The sequence below is a fragment of the Cyclospora cayetanensis genome, unplaced genomic scaffold, assembly GCF_002999335.1.
Source record: "Cyclospora cayetanensis isolate NF1_C8 unplaced genomic scaffold, CcayRef3 CcayRef3_contig_7, whole genome shotgun sequence".
NCBI classification, from domain to species: domain Eukaryota; phylum Apicomplexa; class Conoidasida; order Eucoccidiorida; family Eimeriidae; genus Cyclospora; species Cyclospora cayetanensis.
In genome coordinates this window covers 117,726-135,523 of record NW_020312700.1, presented here as the reverse complement: position 1 = coordinate 135,523, position 17,798 = coordinate 117,726, and the positions used below count along the sequence as shown (strand labels likewise).

The 17,798-nt window shown below is 50.8% G+C and overlaps 1 protein-coding gene across 1 annotated transcript; it reads right to left on the bottom strand.

Annotated features, from left to right (window-relative positions):
- Positions 1–159: 159 nt before the first annotated feature.
- LOC34618398 lies at positions 160–3,099 on the bottom strand. The gene is made up of 7 exons (XM_026335449.1): positions 2,803–3,099; positions 2,472–2,638; positions 1,925–2,353; positions 1,701–1,767; positions 1,115–1,480; positions 661–738; positions 160–234 (listed from the first exon to the last, which is right to left on the bottom strand). Exons 1-7 carry the CDS (start codon positions 3,097–3,099, stop codon positions 160–162), a joined length of 1,479 nt encoding a protein of 492 aa, XP_026191234.1.
- Positions 3,100–17,798: the final 14,699 nt, after the last annotated feature.

Below are 17,798 nucleotides of genomic sequence, written 5' to 3'. Positions count from 1 at the left end.
ATATAAAATCCACCCGGACTGCGGTGTCCTCCGTTCCCGCAAGGGATCTGAGGATGCAATCACTTTATGTTTTGTGCAGCCCACAGCACTGCTATCAACATCCATGCTGCTGCAGCACGCGCTGCAATTGGCAAGGGCTAGATTAGCATTTGTGAGCTTCTACAAGAAACTGCCATGCAAGAGTCTCACAGATTCCGTCTCAATGCAGTAATCCACTGAGCCTGTTTCTTCATGCTGAAAAAACCACCGGCAAACATTTGAAAACCAGCGAATGATTATCCTATCACCCACATAATGCATGCAGACGCACAAGGGTACACGAACTGCGTGAAACGGTTCTAGAGTCAGTCGGGGCAAGGGGCGCATGCATGCGTGTTGTCCGATAAGCTAGGGTTGCATGAAAAGTCACATTCACAAACATGGAGAGCGTCAAAACATAGAAACGGCATAGCACCGGGCTGAAACTCGGAGGCCTGACATGGTGTTGGTACGGAGCAGTACAATAGAGCTAAGTACACCTACATCCCCTGCATTATTATCCGTTGAGCAGTGAATGGTGGCAGATCCTAGTAACCGCCTCAGAGGCATGGGCAGAAAGAGCATTCATGAAAAGAGGTCTAGTATGCATGGGAGAGGGTGTCAAGTGGAGCTGAAGGTCACCTGTATTTGAGCAAGTCTGAGGGACAGTACGCCGCAATTCGAGAGCTTCCGACGGGAAGCGGGCAAATCTGCCTCCGGCTGTGCAGCAACCAGAAGCAGAAAAAAAGAGCCGCAATAAAAGAAGGGCGATTGGCAGAAGCTAAGTCGTGTGAAAATGTGGAGTGCTACGCAAACTTTCCCTTAGAGGACACGGCTAAATGGGGCGTTAATGTCGCACTTCGCACGCGTTCCCAGAAGAGACCCCGAGAGAAAGAAAGGAAGCCATGCGCATTGGTACAGTGAAATGTGGCAAGTCCTAGCGTGCAACTGAAAAACGCCTCCAAGAGGAAGAGCTGGCCAAACAACACGCTTTTAAGAGCATCTTTTCGAATAGAAACCGTGCGGACTGAGGGTGCTGTGTGTGCTTCACATCCCATGGGAGTGTCTCTGTCGACCTCCATCGACGGCGTCGTACCAGCGAAAAGGCCCTAAAGAATTCACGGATCCACCTGCTGTGCCCCACAGCAATGACTGTTTCCTCCTGCACTCCCATCGCCTCTTCTGCAAACTGCAGCAGACGCTTCCACAGTCTGCTGCTGCTACTGGGGGGCCCCCTGTTCCCTCCGGGGTCTACGCAGCCCACACCTGAAGCAGCTGCCGATGAAACAGCAGCGCCTCCTGCTGCTAGCGTGGGTGCAGTGCGGGGTGGGGGGGCCCCTGATGCACGTGGAAAGCCTCCCATGGGGCCCCCACAGCCCATCAGCGCGATTTCCAATCGCGATAAAGAAGGCACTCGAAGAGCCGGGGCCAGAGGAAAGCCGTCAGGGTTGCGAGTTGTTTCCTGAAAAGCAAAGGGAGAAAGATTGGCATTTGCAAAAGCATGACTTTTTTAGCCAGGCCCGCTAAGTAAGAGCCAGTTGCCGCCTGTACCTCGCTGTCCTCTCTACTCTTCAGCACATGCTGCCACTCTATTCGGTGCAGGAGAGGCCTCAAAGCGCTCAGCTCAAAACAAACGGAACTGAGCAACTAGGATGTGAGCCTACGTGGAGGCAAGAAGACACGCGTGCTGAACACTTCCCACAAGCAAGCACAGATCCGGCAGCCAGGAGTAGCGTCGAAGAGGCGCGCCTGGAACAAGAAAATCCACACACCGCATTTTTGTGGAGGCATCTGCTGCTGCATTCGATGCTGTCAGCAATAGCTGCAGCTCGCAGACAGGAGCGAGGTAAACGTATATATATATGTATATATATATATATGAAGCAGGCAGGAAGGCGGGGGCCACCTGAGATTCGACGTCAAAAGGAGAACTCTTTGCTGCTGCACGTCTGGCAAAGCATTAGCAAGTGCTGCAACCCGTGCTGACTCTGCATCTTGCTGCTGATGCTGCATAGCAGTGGCTGCTCCAAAGTGTTTGGGGCCCCTTAGCGGCTCCTCTGCTACTGGCGTTTCAGGGTATGTATCGGCAGCAGCCGCTGCATTTGCTGCTGCTGCTGCCTCTGCTGCTGCTGCCGAGTCAGACTGCAAGATAGAAGCAATGACTTGACGGATGGAAAGGGCTTGCTCAATCCCTAAAGACGAAAGGGGGGAGTCCAGCAGAACCGAATCGAACTCCCACAGCAGCAGCAGTTCGCACAGCACCAAGAGAAACAAACGAAGAGGAAACTCTGGTGTCAAGACACCCCGGTTAAAACACAAATTCCATATGGACTCCCTGAGTAGCAGAAGACGCAAAAGCAGCGTTCGCTGCGATTTTGGAGAAGCAACCACTAGCTGCAGCACTGGCCAGTGCAGCTATTTCAGGATTGCAGGCATCTTTAGCGATTCCTCACCCATGTCTAATGAAGACAATGGTCTTTCTTCGCAGTACCGTAGCCCTTTTGAGGGATATGCGATCCCGGTGTACGTACACCTCAAGCCCGTCCTTGTCCTTCCACAGCACCCAGAACAAAACCCAGCGAGTCGTCACCAAACATTTTCCAAAAAAGTTACATATCACCTTAATTCAACCCACACACAGACGCACACAGAGACACAACCATAGACACACAGACACACACACACACACGCATGAACTTGCTCTTGGTCTTGGTGCCTCTAACTTTGTTGCTTGTCACTGTTTCCACGGAATAAAGTATCACTTTGAAGGTCCCACCAACGCACTTCTCTAATAACGGCGCGAAGGAGCACTACATGGATTTTGAAGAGTTGTATCCGAGTGGCGTCCTTGGCTGATGTTACTGTCGCTACAGCAACAGCAGCAGTCGCAGCAGGCCCCCCTGGAGAGATTGTGCCAGGGAGGTGTTGCTGCTGGGCCAGAAGCGCATAGCGAATCAAGACAGTCACCGTGAAAAGGGCGAACCACAAGAACACAGCGAGACGCAGCAGGGAAGCCCCTGGGTACTCCGCGTCAATGTCAGGAGAGGCTGCCTCAGAGGGGCCCCCTACGGGCCCCTCCATACCTTCTTGCCTTGTTGCGACTGCAGACTGCAACGTAGCGAAGCAGCCGCCTTAGCCCTTCAAAAATCTGCTAATAATCAAAATCAACAGAAAGAAGAGGCCAAGACATAACCACGAGGAACGTGCCCTAGGCGTAACGTCTAGCGCTCGCTGGTGCTGCAGCTCATGCTGCTCGTGCAGCCTGTACATAGACAGGCCCAGAGGCACCAATTTCCGATTAGTTTCGATATTTCATAAGAAGGGGACAGAAAAAGGGGCCAGTGATTGCAGATCGGCTGGTTTCTCCACTGGTGCAACAGGCCTGGGGGCCCCGAGAAAGGCAGGAGGCCCCGGCGGGGATGCACCACGAATAGCACTAGCACAACAATTGAGGCAATAGCCACGTACGCATACTTGTTATTCAGCATAGATCATCTCGATGATCAACTCAAGTGTAGTCTTAGTTCGTCCATTGGGAAAGTAGACCATGCATTGCTGGTTCGCAGGTCATCCCATGGTAAGTCCGCCACCTCCGAGCGGAGAGCCCCTCTACCTTTCCTTTGCAGCGAAACAGCTTTCCTGTATGTGTAGAAGCCCTCTCGACATCGATTTTTTCTTGCGAAGAGAGGTTTCTGAAGCTTAGAGGACTAGGTGCTTTACAAATCCACGAGTTTCCAGGAATAGTGTCCTATGTGACTCAGAGCTGTCCCAAACCAAAACGGAGGCCCCTACAGTGGGACACTCTAACTAAAGTGAGGCTCCATGGGTATGCACAAGAATATCCTTCGGGGCCCCCCTCAGAGCACCCTACTTGGGGCCCCTAACGAAAGTGGCGCTAAACCTACGAGAGACGGAACGAGCACCGTCCTGTGGGCCAGGATGCACCTTCGCGGCTTCTCCTACAGTAGTTAAATTTACATACTAATTAGCAAGGAACTGACGAAATGATATGTCTATGTAAATGTCTATTTTATTGCAGACTACAATTGGCCCAAGGACGCTGTGTTGTTTGCGTGAGCGCCATATGCTATGTGCGACTATCTGTGTGTTGGAGGACATATATACGCCCATCCCAGCTGCCCGTGTCGACTCATGGCGAGCGGTCTATGGGAAGCTGAAGAAGTACACGCTATGTGCGTGCTCCACCCTCTACACCCTCCAAGCCTTCATAGAGAGTTGCACATATGGTCGTGTTCACAGACGCACAACATTGCATCTGCTTATAGCAATGTAACTGTACTCTTCAATAAATAGGTACATGATCAGACAAATCAGTTAGTCCTTTCTTCAATGATTCTCAGTGAAGAACAACTAATGTAGCAGAGAGTGTTTAGTTAAGCTTGGCCCGCTCGACACGAGGACAGTGGAAGGAGGAAGTTATGTAAGAAACTTCCAATAGGATTTTGATCAATTATTATTGAGTTTGGAGCGACAACTCTAACTCTCCGGAAACTTCAGAGCGTTCCATTCGGCCACGACAGGCGCCATAGTAAAACCCCTCTCTCCTAGGACGAGGCTCCTGGGCCCCCCAAACGCGAGCAGCCTTCTCTTTCCCGAATGAATCCGCCACAAACGTGAACGGGGAACCTGCTGCAGCGTCTTCGCCACGCAGGACTGCGGGCTGAGCTGCACCGTGGCACTCCTTAGCGCCATGGCTACTTGAGAATTAGTAAACAATTGACTATTTGGGTTGGTGGGTTGAGTAGGGCTTTGCTACAAGGTAGCCTTAGTACAATAAGAGTCAACGCTGCATGCTTGTGTGCGTATGACGTGTACACGCTCGATGCTACATGCAAGTAGCTGTGGATGTTCGGAGTGCTTTGAAGGGTGCAGCAGTGCGCGCCCTAGCTGGCTCACCCCTCCCTACGAATGTGAGCAGAAAATAGGGAAAGAATCTCTTATAGAAAACCGCTCAGCAACTTTCTCGTACGCCTGTATTGTGTGTAGATTTTATGGTCCCCTATTCACACCGTCAGTTGATGAAGCGTTACGAACAGCAACAGGAACCCTCTTCCACCTATGCAAAGTGTACAGCCAGGATTCCTGGGAAGCTTCAAGTCCTGAGGGATACCAAAGACGGCCGAAGGGGGCCCAAAGACGGTCAGAGGACCATCTCAAGTAACACAAGCCCGCTGTCTTTTGTAAAGTCCTCTAGAGAACTTTGGCCTGATAACGCCCGTAGCCGCTGCTGCTCCTGCTGCCAATCTTCGCGCTGTTGCGGATTGCGCTGCTCTTGTACCTGCTGTTTCACCTTGGCAAGAAGCTTGATTATTCTTGCCACAAAGTCCGTAACGTCTTTCTGCTTAAGCCGTTGCCGCGGCTTTTGTTGCTGCTGCGGCATGCCCTCTGGCCACCCCGTGCAACAAGTTGCTGCTGCATGTGCTGTGGTAGCAGCCGCTACGGCTCGATCAGCACGTCGCAGCGCGGCAGCGACGATTGGACAGTACGCGTCTCTATAGCCGTCATCAGCATCTCCGAGGATTGCAAATATGTGGCCCAGCGCAACTGAGAGTACAAACCAACAACAGCAGTCGCAGCATGCCTAGCGGAGGGTCATCCACCGTCGCCGGCACAGCTGCAGCACCTTCAGCAGCACTGGGAAAATACTAACTTGACGCGTCTTCCGAGGGATACAGTGGAGATTCTGTGAGCTGTTCTGTCAGCTCAGTCACGGCAGCATCCTGCAGGCAAACAAAACAGCAGCCTCTGGAGCAGCAGAGAAACACTTTTCTCGAGCAACACCACATGCCGCAACCACAGCAGTCGTAGCGGCTATATCAGCACCTCCAAAAGCAGCAGCAGCAGCAGCGTACGCACCAGTAGTTCTGACTGCAGCGATCTCGCCAAAAAGTCCCTTAAATCGAGAACTTGTTGCTGCAGCAGCAGATGATCCGCAGCGGCGTTGCCCACGGAACCCTTCACCAGCTTGGACGATATCTGTACGACCCACAAGCGCAACCACGACGATGGACTGCTAATTCTGTTGAACACGGTCAGTGTTTCCGCAGCTCCAAGGGTCCCAAGGCAGTGCAACACCAAGTGACGCAAACACGACAGGGACAGTGGAGGCAGCGACAGCCGGAGCCGCTGCTCACGGCGAGTCGCTGGATTTCGGTCAGCTCCTGCCCCCTCTCAAGTGCATGCAGCAGCAGCGGTGCATGCGGTAGTAGGAGCAGCAGGACTGCCCTTCTTCCAAGCGCTCTGATGCCAATGGCCGCGCCAAGGGCTGTCTCCAGGCTGCTGCTAGGCTGAAGCAACCCTCGCAAGAGCTGCAGAGCAGCAGCTTCTTCGATTGGTTCCAAGGCTGCCCGCTGCCTCCGTGCTCTGGCAAAGAGCGACCCCAGCACTGCTGCTGCTCGCCGACGTAGCCGCAGCTGCTGAGGTGTCAACGCCAGACACAGATCGGGTGCCCCTCTTGCTGCAGACGCTGCTGTCGATGTCGAAGACCTTGCTGTAGAAGGCTGTGACAGGGGGGCTAGAAGACAGTCCATTAGCGGCATCACGAACTGGTGAATCTGCTCATATCGACGAGCACACGAAGGGGAGAGATTCTGCTTCAGAGAAACTCGTACCACCATCCCCGATTTCGGCCTCAGTCACAGCAAGACTGCCAACACTGTGTAAGAGCAACCAGCATGCAGTCTCTCGTGTGGAGGCTAGTCGGTCTCATGTGCCGTGCAACAGCAAGCTAGGCGGCTGTGTGAGGCGGCAGCGCCTTCACGCCTGCTCTCTATTTCGACGGCAAACGGCACAAGTGGCAACAGGGGTGGAGAAGGTACATGTGCATGGATTGATGTGTGAGGATTCTGCAACACCGCATGCCCCAGCTGGAGCAGCAGCGTTGCCCGGTGTGGCAGGTGCTGATAGGCGGGGAGCTGCGCATTATCGCAACACACACGAGCAGGCAAGGGAAAGAGTGGCCTCGAAGCCTCAAAGACACGGGGTTGACTCAAGAGATCAGCAGCAACGACGGCAACAAACCAACTTGGTATCGACGCAGGCGCGCGCAAAGCGGAGGTCGCGCATGCATGCAGAGAACTGAACAGCCAGCGAGAATGGCATAAACAGAAACGAAGTCCTCGCTAAATGATAGCGCAAGGCGCACCTGGGTTGCAAAGAGCTGGCCAAGGAAGGGCAGCAGCGGCTCGATCGCGAATATACTCCTGAGGACCCCAAGTGCTGAAATGCGCAAGACGCACCATATCGCATACACCATTAACGTAAATTGTGAGCCTCTCTTTTCCCTCGTCAGTCTCCTTGCCCCCTCGTGAGAAAACGAAATGCTTCTCTGTAGATCTGCTACCCCGTCAGTCTCTGTGCCCCCTCGTGAAAAAACGAAATGCTTCTCTGTAGATCTGCTGATCGAGAGGCTGCCGACAGCTCAAACGCCAGCTCTCACTTCTATTAAACGCGCGTCCGCTGTCGATCCCAGCGCGTTCCTCCATCGCTGCCTCGAGGGCTTCACTAACAGACGTCAAGAAAAGCTGTTGCTCCTATGCAAGCACAGCAAAAGACACCACAGCAGCACCAAGGCGAACACGATGATGGCTTCTCGCCAATGTAGCGACATCGGGCATTCAGCTACACCCGATCCGCCGGCTAGCCGCTGTTGCTGTACCTTTCCAAGGACGCAGTTCACTTTAGGTGCCACCAACAGCTCCTCGACGGGCAACAAATCGCTGCTCCCTTCCTCTTCGTCATCCAGTTGCACCTGCTGCTGCTGCTGCTGCTGCGGCTCCCGTTTATACAACCGCAAGGCACCGTAGGGCTTTGGCTCTGCTAAAGCCTTTCCCGCCGACTCCGTCATTGGGGCCCTCTTTGCATCGGAATAAGCTCCCCCTTCGTCTGTTGCACCTACTCCTGCTGCATGCGCGCCACTGTGTGCTCCAGCTGCTGCTGCGCTCCGCCCATCTGCATGCGCTGCTGCTGCAGCAAGCGAAGACCACGGGGGGGGCTCGTTTTGCGGCAAGGCTGGTGGGCAACCCTCGACAGACAGCCAGTGAATGCCGAGGGTGGGAGTCTCTGGGGCAGGCAGCATCATGTCATTCATAGCTAGAGCCTCCAGATCCACGTACTCCTCCCACCTAATGTTGCTGCATGCAGTCGTGGTAGTGGTGCTGCTGCTGCATGCGCTGCTGGTGGGGAGGGGGGCCGTCTTCATAGTGGCGAGTGCGGGGCCGCTGGCAATGACATGCAAGTCATCCTCTTCCTGCGACTGCTGCGGGTGCTCCCGCTTCTGTTCTCTCTGCATGTGCTGTTGCAGACGGTGATGGAGCTTCTCGTTCAGCTGATGCTGCTGCTCCCGCAGCAGCAGTAGCGGATCGGGGGGCCTCGCCTTCTGCCTCCGCAGCAGCCGGCTGCCGCTAAGAGGACGGGGAAGCGCCATATAACGGCAGCAGGATACACCGGCGTACCCCAAAACGGGCTGGAGCGCAGACACACACAACTAAAGGATCCTGCTGCTGTTGCTGCACTGCAGCAACAAAGGGCGGAGAACAATCACGCGAAAATACGAGGAACTACCAGTTGAAGAGCAACAGGAGCCGTAGTTCAAAGCACGCGAACAGACCTTGAAGTTGAGAATCTTCATGGCCTCCTTTATGTCGGAAACGCACAAGACTCCACGTCCAGATACGCGTGTACTCCGGCGGCTCAGCTTCAATGCGAGAGATACCAGCTGTCCACACACCCGCATGCACACATCCTAGCAAACTCCAAGCCCCAAAGGCCAGTCGACTATTGGACAGAGAAGGCGTCTGCGGGAGCAGGAGGCTGTCTGTGTTCTATGCCCCTGCTCTTCGGAAACAGCAACCGAAACAACAGCGACACTAGCAACACGACCCCAGCAGATGTCTCGTCTCGTACCTGAAGCAACCTGCCCTCCACAGCTGCATAGATGAGCCTCGCCGCTCCCTCTGAGAGCGTTGGCCCCTCTCCTCTGTTGTGGGGCCCCTCAAACCCATGGGCCCTTCCCACGTGCTGCACCAAGAGGGCCCCCAAGCCATGGAGGTCCTGTGGGGGGTGGCTGCCTGAGGAGAGACAGCCCGCATCCGCCAGCAGAGGGGCCCCCGTCGCTGGCCTCATATTGTGCTAAGTCTGGGGGAAAGACAGCTGTTTCCTTGATGGCGTGGGAGGACCTTGGGAATGCTGCAACATCCAGAGGGACCCCTGGCAAATATCCCTGCTGCAAAAGCCAGCTTCCTGGGGTCGAAATTCGAACCCCTGAGGGTGTGGACAGACGCGCGGGGCCCCTCCTGGGGCCCCTTATGAGTCATAGAGGCGAGCCTTCTGGCCCCCCGATTTGGAGAGTAATGCTCTAGGGGGCTCCCCCGGAGATTCACGCAGCAATTAAGGACAGCGTTTCGCCCGAGGGCCCCTCTGCTATTCAGCTTCTAGCCTTACAGTTCTGCGTATATATCTAATGCAGCAACGGGAGAATGCTGTTTTGCAGCATGGAGGAGAATGCGACAGGCGCTGCGTCCGTCGTACCCTCGGATGGGCATAGGGGCCCTGTGTTACATGCAAGTTTGTTGGCACACGCCGCCGATACCTCTAGAAGGTTATAATGCAGTTTTAGTGGGAAAGCAAAGGCGGCAAAGCTACGGCCGTGTGCACCTGCTGAGGATTAGGGGCCCCCCATCTTGGAGCTGGACGGTGGCTGGGGCCCTCACTCTGCCTGTCCTTGCCTTAGTAAATTTCTTACGCCCCCGCTTTTTCTTATTTTAAGGCAATACTCCTGAGTTGCTCTTGTTAGTCCCACCTGCTATGTGGAAATTGCATTACAAATCTGGCAGCGATTTGTTTTTCTGCTTCGAAGAGATGCAGGCAAGGAGACCCAACTGTATGTATACGTCGGGAGTTCTGAGGAGCACTCTCTATGTACACGAGAGTATAGGGAGAAAGAAACGCCTCAGGTGTACGTACACCCCCTCTGGTGCTTGTAGTCCTTGTAACGTGGTAAGCACCGCTTGGGCACTTTCCTGCTACATTAAATGTTTGCAAATTAGTGGAAGTGCGTTGAGTACTTTGTTTCCGCAGTTCGTCTACCCCCTTGGGTACAGCAAAGAAGTAATACAATGCGATGATACTTCATTTTGTTTGCATGATCGACAGGCCCTAAACTCTGTGTCGCCCTCCTTCTTAGGTCCACGTAGAAAAACACGTGTCTCTCGACTTAACACAAGCATGATAGAAAGTCATTGAATGTTTTCCGAAAGACCTCTCTCATTCCCGTGCATGCGCCCCTCAGAGTTGCCTACATGAGGGAAGGGAGACAGCTAGGTGGGCATAGCTGCATCTTCTACGCACTTCGAGCACTCGCAGCTCAAAACACATAGCATCTGGGGCATCATCACACAATATTGTCTTCTTGTGTAGTTGTGAAATTTGCAATCATTAGAGATACTAACAGACATAGCACTTAGGTAACTCTCCAGCAGTTCATCAATAAATATCACGTGTGGTGGAAAGTGTTAGAGTCTTAGCTTTGCCCGCTAGTGTGCGCATATAGCTGTGAGTAATGAGTGTTATTAGAGGGTGCAGAAACGCGCACCATAGCTGTGGCTTTACCATAATGTCAAAGCCCTTACGCGTGAAGTCATAGAAAGAAGAGCTCTGCTGATTATCCACCCAGTAGCCTTCAAAGATGTTCTGTATTCGGCTTGTGGATACCTGTCTCCCCATGGTGGCTCTGACCGCATCGCTACACACGGTAGTGCCGGGTGGTCCCGAAGACCTTTACTCCACCGAATCCGCCGCCTCTGGATGCAATAATATGCCAGATTTTCCTACAACAGCTTTCTGATTCTGATCAAGACACTTGGAACATTAACCAATTAATTTGCAACAGGCTGAAAAACTACTCTCTGGCAATGGAAGCTCATAGAGCCCCAGTGCATGTTGAGGTGAGAGACGCCGGCTTTCAAGCTGATGTGAACGCAGTAGCTTGCATATGTCTCCTGCGAAGCTTGGAAGTCGACTATGTGACGTGCACCCAACTTAAATTGCATGCAGAAGCTGTTCTGACAAGCGGCAACACTACTGAACAAGTATATTCTCTTATCTACTTTGAAGTTCTTAGTCTGTTTTGTGGAAATACAAGCCATAAACACTTCAGCGATCCTACGGCCCGAGCCTTCGCGCCGCTGAGGTAATGTTTGTTTGGGTCCTCGTTTGGGAGCTAGTATGAATATAATTCCCTCCATTACTTTATTTTTGGGAGTAGATCCTGACCGATAATCCTTATGCGCACGGTATTCCATGCTTCTGCATCTGGAAAACGGCAACAGGTCGGAAGCCTTTCTTCTTTCATGTGCATGGCTAGTCTCTAACTACAGACAGGACACACAAGGCTGTCATTTTTGAAAAAGGGGGAGAACATATATAAGGACCAGTTGCACTTAACACATTTTGTTTCATTGGTTATATCTGAATAAGATATGTAAAGGATAGACGAATTTGTTTGGTTGTTCGTACGCCTCATTTACTGCAGATTGTTGTAAGCCCAGTACAAAAGGATGCAATGTCGTGTACGCTAGATGCTACGTGGAATTAGTTGTGCACAGGTGAAGTGCTTAAAGGGTACAGCACATGCAGCCTAGCCGAGGCACTCCCATCGTGTCAGGAAGCCTGACACGCGAGGTGCAAGGTCGTATCCAATGTGTTTCAGTGTCCTTGTACGGATATCTTATGGTGCATAACAAACTGGAATCAGAGGGCGAACATAGGGACAGCTGCACCCAGCAATGCGAAGTGCTTGGCCCCAGTACAGAGCTCTTTACCGTTGTTAAACGACATTTTTAATGAGCCTTCTTGAATCCTCATCCCCGCTCCTATTGATTGCGCTGCGAGGAGAGAGGGACATCGAAAGTGTGCGTTGCTGCACCCTCGGGGCACTCCAACCATTCGGATCTAGTTGCTCATTGCTCCTACCCCACACCGACAGAGTACAGCTGCTTGTCCAATTAAATAAATCTGCTTTACGATACGAATACGTGGGGAGCTAGTTCTTCTCTAACTTTTAGACACAAATACATTGAAAACTTCTGGAGTTGCTTACACCGCTATGAAATGGGCAGACGCTGTATACTGCGCGCCTCATGGCATTCCCCACCTTTCTGTTTCCCAGAGTAAGATTATCCTGCCCATAATGTCACGGTATTGTTTGGATACAGGCCTTTGGCATTGATACCAGCCAAGAGAAACGCCGAGGAACGTTTGCATGCAGCAGGCCAATGCACAAGCTGCTGGCTTGCTCTACGTGGTAACCTGCCATTGACCTTCAATTCAATACGAGTAGAGAGCTCCGTCTTAAACTGGCGACATACAGCTTTGGATGACTCATTGGTTTTCGGCATCCCTCGTCATCTGTGTTGTTTTATCCAGAAATTCCCTTCCCATAGTGGTTCCATTTGGTAATGGTGTCTGGTCATTTAGTAGAAAGCGAGCCCGATATGGAATGGCCAGAGTGAACCAGTATCCCACGCACTCTCTACGGAGAAACGCTTTCCTTGTGGAAGTAACGAATCCCTTCCGCTTGACAAACATTTCGGAAATCGCACATACACTGAAGTAATTGTGGCTAAGGTTTAAACAGATGAAACCGGCACCAATCACAGTTCACACTTTCGAAGATTAAAAAGCAAGATTCCCATTAGATCAGTAAAGCCACAATAGGGCAGTTCAGGTGCTAAAGTTTCTGCATACTCGTAATGTATTGCTGTCTCTGGAAGAGGCTGCACTTGATGCCCCCAAACTTCTGGCACAACACGCTGAAATCTTCAACTATTGTGATCGTTATGACTGCGCTGCAAGGCAAGACGACGTTACTGAAGATAATCTGATAAGAGTATTTAGTGGCCACAGAGAATTGGAGATAACGTGCACATCTATTACGCCACGCAGTGGCTTAATAGGTGTTCACGTTATCTCCGTGGTCTGTCACAGAGCGTCAAGACTTAAAGTATTGCGAGTCAGTGATTGCATTGTCCGACTAGGTCAGTCAACAGCCTGTATATCAAATGACTCGTGCATTTCCCCTTCATACAACATGTGCACGTATGGGCAACCGTTCTCCTTGCGGCATCGCGCAACGCACACTCTCACTGCCAAGGATTCGAAAAAGGTTGCATCATACAGCATCCTGCTCTTTCTGTCGTCAGACAGCTTCGGGGGTCGTGGCTTGCTGCGGCACGGCTTGTTCTCTTGGTGTTGCCGACGCTATCAGCATGATAACGCCGTAAATGAAGGTCCAGGTAATTCCAATAAAAATGAATGTAGTGAGAAACTGCAAAATCCCGAGAATTAACATTGATCGCCTACCTGTTACGCACGAGCAGACAAGCGTTCCAATGCCGAAGGGTAATAAAAGGTTCAAAATTCCCCCGACTACGAGCCCCTGCCTTTCCGACTCATTTTCGGGAGGCGCAACCTGCAAAATACTCAAAACATAATGTAATATTAGCACTGTGTTGAGTACTGCGGAGCCAAGTAGCCATTCCCTTATAGACATAGAGAAGGCGGCTGCACGTAATATATGCCTACTTTTTACAAATAGGCAAGATACCTGGCATTGACTTTCGAGGGTGAAAGGGAGCTAGCAAGTGCGTGAAATCAAGACTTGTTACAGTCAAGCGCAAAGTCTGGAGTATGCATGTTTCACGATTTCACGAGTTGATAGTGGCCTGGAACTGAAGGATAACCTGCCAATAAGCTACTCGAGGGCATCGTCCGAGAGCTTACAGTACAGCAGCCATCGGATCGGTGCTCGTCCATCATTGTGAGCAGCTTTGGGTTCGGTGGAGCGGCACCGGAGTGAGTGTGGGATCAATGATCAGAAGCGAGCACTTTTTGGTGAAATGCGAGGCACCACCAAGATATCGACTTCTACTTGTCAAAGATACTGAAAGCCAAGATGGATTTAAAAATGGACACAATGAAGCGCAGTTTCTGACTAAAAGCTCAGCTAGTACAATGACCCGTGCCAATGCATTGTGCGGGGGAGAGGGGGGACCGGCCTGGGCTTCCGCACGATACAACAGCTGCTCTCAAACATTGCAATGTAGCATGCGATGCATTGTCTTTGCTTATTTATAAAACAGTAAAACCTCGAAAATTAAGCCAAAATTACCAGTAAAGCTTTCCCCACGTAGAGTCTCGATTTGCAGTCTGTTTAGCGGTGATTTACGGAAATCAAACGACATTACGAGAATCATATTGCTTTGCTCAACTTTTAAATCTAAATGGTCTTTTCAATTCCCCAAGCAAGTGACTGAGACACTGAAGACGCCTGAGTGGAGAGAGACGCAACCTATTCTCGTGTTCGACAGGTTGGCGTCGCACTGTGGAGGGTGTTGCTACATTTCGCCAGTTTCAATTCCACCAACTATGCGTAATAATGGTTTCTTATATACGCAGAACATAGCCTCATACTCAACACTTTACCGTTTGGTGGCAAGCACGGCGAGCCACTGATGATGTGCTGCTGCTTCGGTGGTATTGAAATGCTAAATGTGAGTCGAAGGCCACAAGTCAGCACCATATCAATGTAAATTTTAAATACCAAATTGAAAAGTTTTTAATCCAGCTGGATAATGAATCGTTTTACCCTCGCTTTAGTGGGGTATTCCAGTAAGCGAAGGGGACGGCTAGGATCCGACTCACTGCTCCGTGTGACCCCTTTGTCTGCACCCGCTGACGCGTAGAAACCTAGAATGCCGGTACACATCTTTAATTTTCACACCACTTAGGTGGCCATACACTCAACCAATTTGGTGTAGTAATAGCCAGAGCATCCCGTTAGTTCACAAGTAATTTCTGAATAATTTAACATTACGGAAGTACTTGACGTGTGTCACAGTTAGCAACAGTAAAACTGGACTACTGCTCGCTGAGCTCAGTGTGGCTAATTATTTGAGCGCTTAGAGGTAGCAGCGGTGCGCCTCTCATGTGCAATGGTAGTTCTAAGGTCTCCTTTAGAAGACACGACTCCAGAGTCAACATAAACTTAGTAGAAACGTAGAGCTATCTTGCAGAAAAGCTCTCTCCTGCCTCTGCCCCCAACTCTAAGGATCTAAATGAGGAAAGTAGCATGTAATATGAGCTACTGCGCTCCCTCGGCACTATATTTAGCGGGCCGAGCTACACACTGGTATTTCCTGCTACACATATTGTCTCTAGCCAAAAATACAATAGCCAATTGGGTAATTGGTTTGGCCGCTCGCACGTCTCGCTTGTTGCCTGGGAATGTCAGTCCGGTATATTCACAAGCAATTTGCTATGTGAAGCTATCTCAGAAGCCTAGAACAGCTTAGAGCGTGCAGCTACTCGCATACTAGCCATCTCTCTCCCCTCATTTCGAAAGCTCTGAGGGATCGGGTAGGTCAATACTGGAGATCCTCTGGGAACAATCAATTGCTTTTTATCAGCTGTGTATGGAGTATGGAGCTAAGTTTCTCCTTTAAAAGATCTGAGATGGAGGCTAACTGTGAGATAACACCGCATGATGATTGGACAAAGCTGATCCTCGCTCAACAATGGGCTTTGGATGCCGTAGGATGCTCTTTTAATCAATTCGTACGATTATTCAGTACTTTGCTTCTCTTTTGCAGCAGGCAGGGGTAGAAGCCTTCAGCAATGGGGGTGGTGGCGCTGGCTGACGATTGCTTGGGTAGCAGAGGCCGGCTTGCAAGCCGATCTGGACGAAGTAGCTCCACAGGTGTCAGCAGCCACATTTTGTCGGGCCTAAAGGCCTTATTAAAAGCATGGGTGAGGCTATGTTTACAGTAAAAGTATGATGGCCGCAAGGGTGGGCAGGTACTCGAAGATTTCACCAGGCGGTGGCAAGAGAACGTTTCGTTCTATCCCTCATCTAAATAGAAATGAGTGCTCCTGGCTGCAAAAACTTGAAGGGAGAGACCCCCAATGGTGGCTCTATTAATGTAGGACAACTCCTCTGCTTGCAATTATTGTAACAGTTCATGCCTTCATACAAGCCCCAGGCTATCGGTTTATGCCGATGCCAGCACGATGGCAAGCTTTGGAGGAATTAGGAATGTTGAATCGGGGTAGTTTACAAGCAAATTATCATAGCAACAAATGTGAAACTCTGGTTCGCGAAGTGAACAACTTAAACAAACAGGCGCCTTACCGATGGTTTACCTCGTGTCTACCCGAAGTGTCACGTCATTCGGTAGCACGCTGGGCAGAGACTGGGGGAATACACAGCCCTGTCGTAGTTGTAATCCCCTAAAGCAGATGGGGGCCTTTGTAAGGTGCTTACATAAAGGGGATTTAGCATTACATGAAACTAAAGCGACAGCAATGTACCTGTATAAAGCGATAAAGTGTGCGTTCTGCTCTATTACTGTGGATTTCTGCGTGTGTGTGTCTTATCTGAATATTAAGCATGTTTCTTGCCTTATTCACAGAGCCACCGATAGCTAAGAGAGGGAACCCCACCACAATAAAAAGGAATTGGTCGAAGCAGCAACCGGAAGCTGGGATGCAGAGGGCTTTGAGTGAAGGTAATCTCGCCAAGTTCTAGCATTTTGCAAGGCGTCAGTTTGTTTGTAATTCTATTTAGTGGGATCCTCTTAGATGCAGCGTGGTGAAAGTGATTGAACAGCCAGGCATACCGAATACGTCGGTCCGTGCACTTGCTTGTTGATGGGGCAGGCAAACATAAATCTTTGAGTCAGGGTAGCAACCACAATTACAGATCAGTCTTCAGTGGAAACCTGGAGGCGTGCCCCCTAGTGCAACACTCTCTCTAAGGTCTCTGTACATAGGCCTTTTAACCCAAAATGAATTGGACCTCGATAAATGGTACTTGGGAGTAAATCCAAAAAGCGCTCTACTTTCCTCTTGCCCGCACCACTCAGGGTTCCGGTTTGAAGGTAGAGAATCTGCTAGGATGCAGGTTGCGTGCTACTGTGCACACGCAAAACATTGATTTTTACCGTACTCAGCTAGCAGCACTGTGCAGTAGAAAAAATAGATGTGTGACCAGACCGAGAAATTCCATTCTGTAACAATTCTTAATTACAAATAACTTGTCTATTAGGAAGTGCTCAAATGCAGTTCATCCCTCTACATCTTTACTTCCCATTTCATACCCATGCCCCTGTGTTCCGCACCTGTAACTGGAGACCAACTGTGTGCAAGCCAGCAAAGCTACCCGACCTGTCACCATGATTCACACCGGCAAAAACACAGAAAGCACTGTTAGCAGTAATGTCATGTAAGCAGCAGTTGCTTACGAGAAGTGGGAGGGAAGAACGTAGGACACAGCCCCTAACAACGAAAGAGGGCCCACACCAGCACGAGCATCTACGCGAAGGCTCGCTTTCGTCGGAGCGCTGGATTGTGTGAGCCTGCATCTGGGAGGCAGCAGAAGACAGGTCAGTGAGCAAGGGAAATTGAAATACACGCTAGGCCAGTGGTGAAATTCCCGCCTCATGAAGGGATTTCTAAATGCCACTGGTCCATGCAACATTGCCTATTTTCAAGGCACGAACAACCAAGGAAGTAAGCAGAATGACTGAAAGTGCCTGCGAATAAATATGCCTGTAAAGAAAACCGTGCCAACAATAATGGCAACAATCCAAGCAATGCCCATGGAGTATAGTATCTATTGAAGTCATCGAAGATGCGTGGGTAAAGAAAATCGCTATGCAATGCAAGGAGCAATGTTTAGGGATACTACTGCTGTGATTTTAACA

Bases quoted from the DNA above. Each gene is read 5' to 3' on its own strand.
- LOC34618398 (XM_026335449.1), bottom strand. From the start codon at position 3,099: ATGGAGGGGCCCGTAGGGGGCCCCTCTGAGGCAGCCTCTCCTGACATT. The intron at 1,768-1,924 runs GTGGCCCCCGCC...TTCTTGTTCCAG, and splicing joins CTTTTGACGTCGAATCTCAG to GCGCGCCTCTTCGACGCTAC. The intron at 1,481-1,700 runs GTGTCTTCTTGC...TTTGCTTTTCAG, and splicing joins GTGGGAAGTGTTCAGCACGC to GAAACAACTCGCAACCCTGA.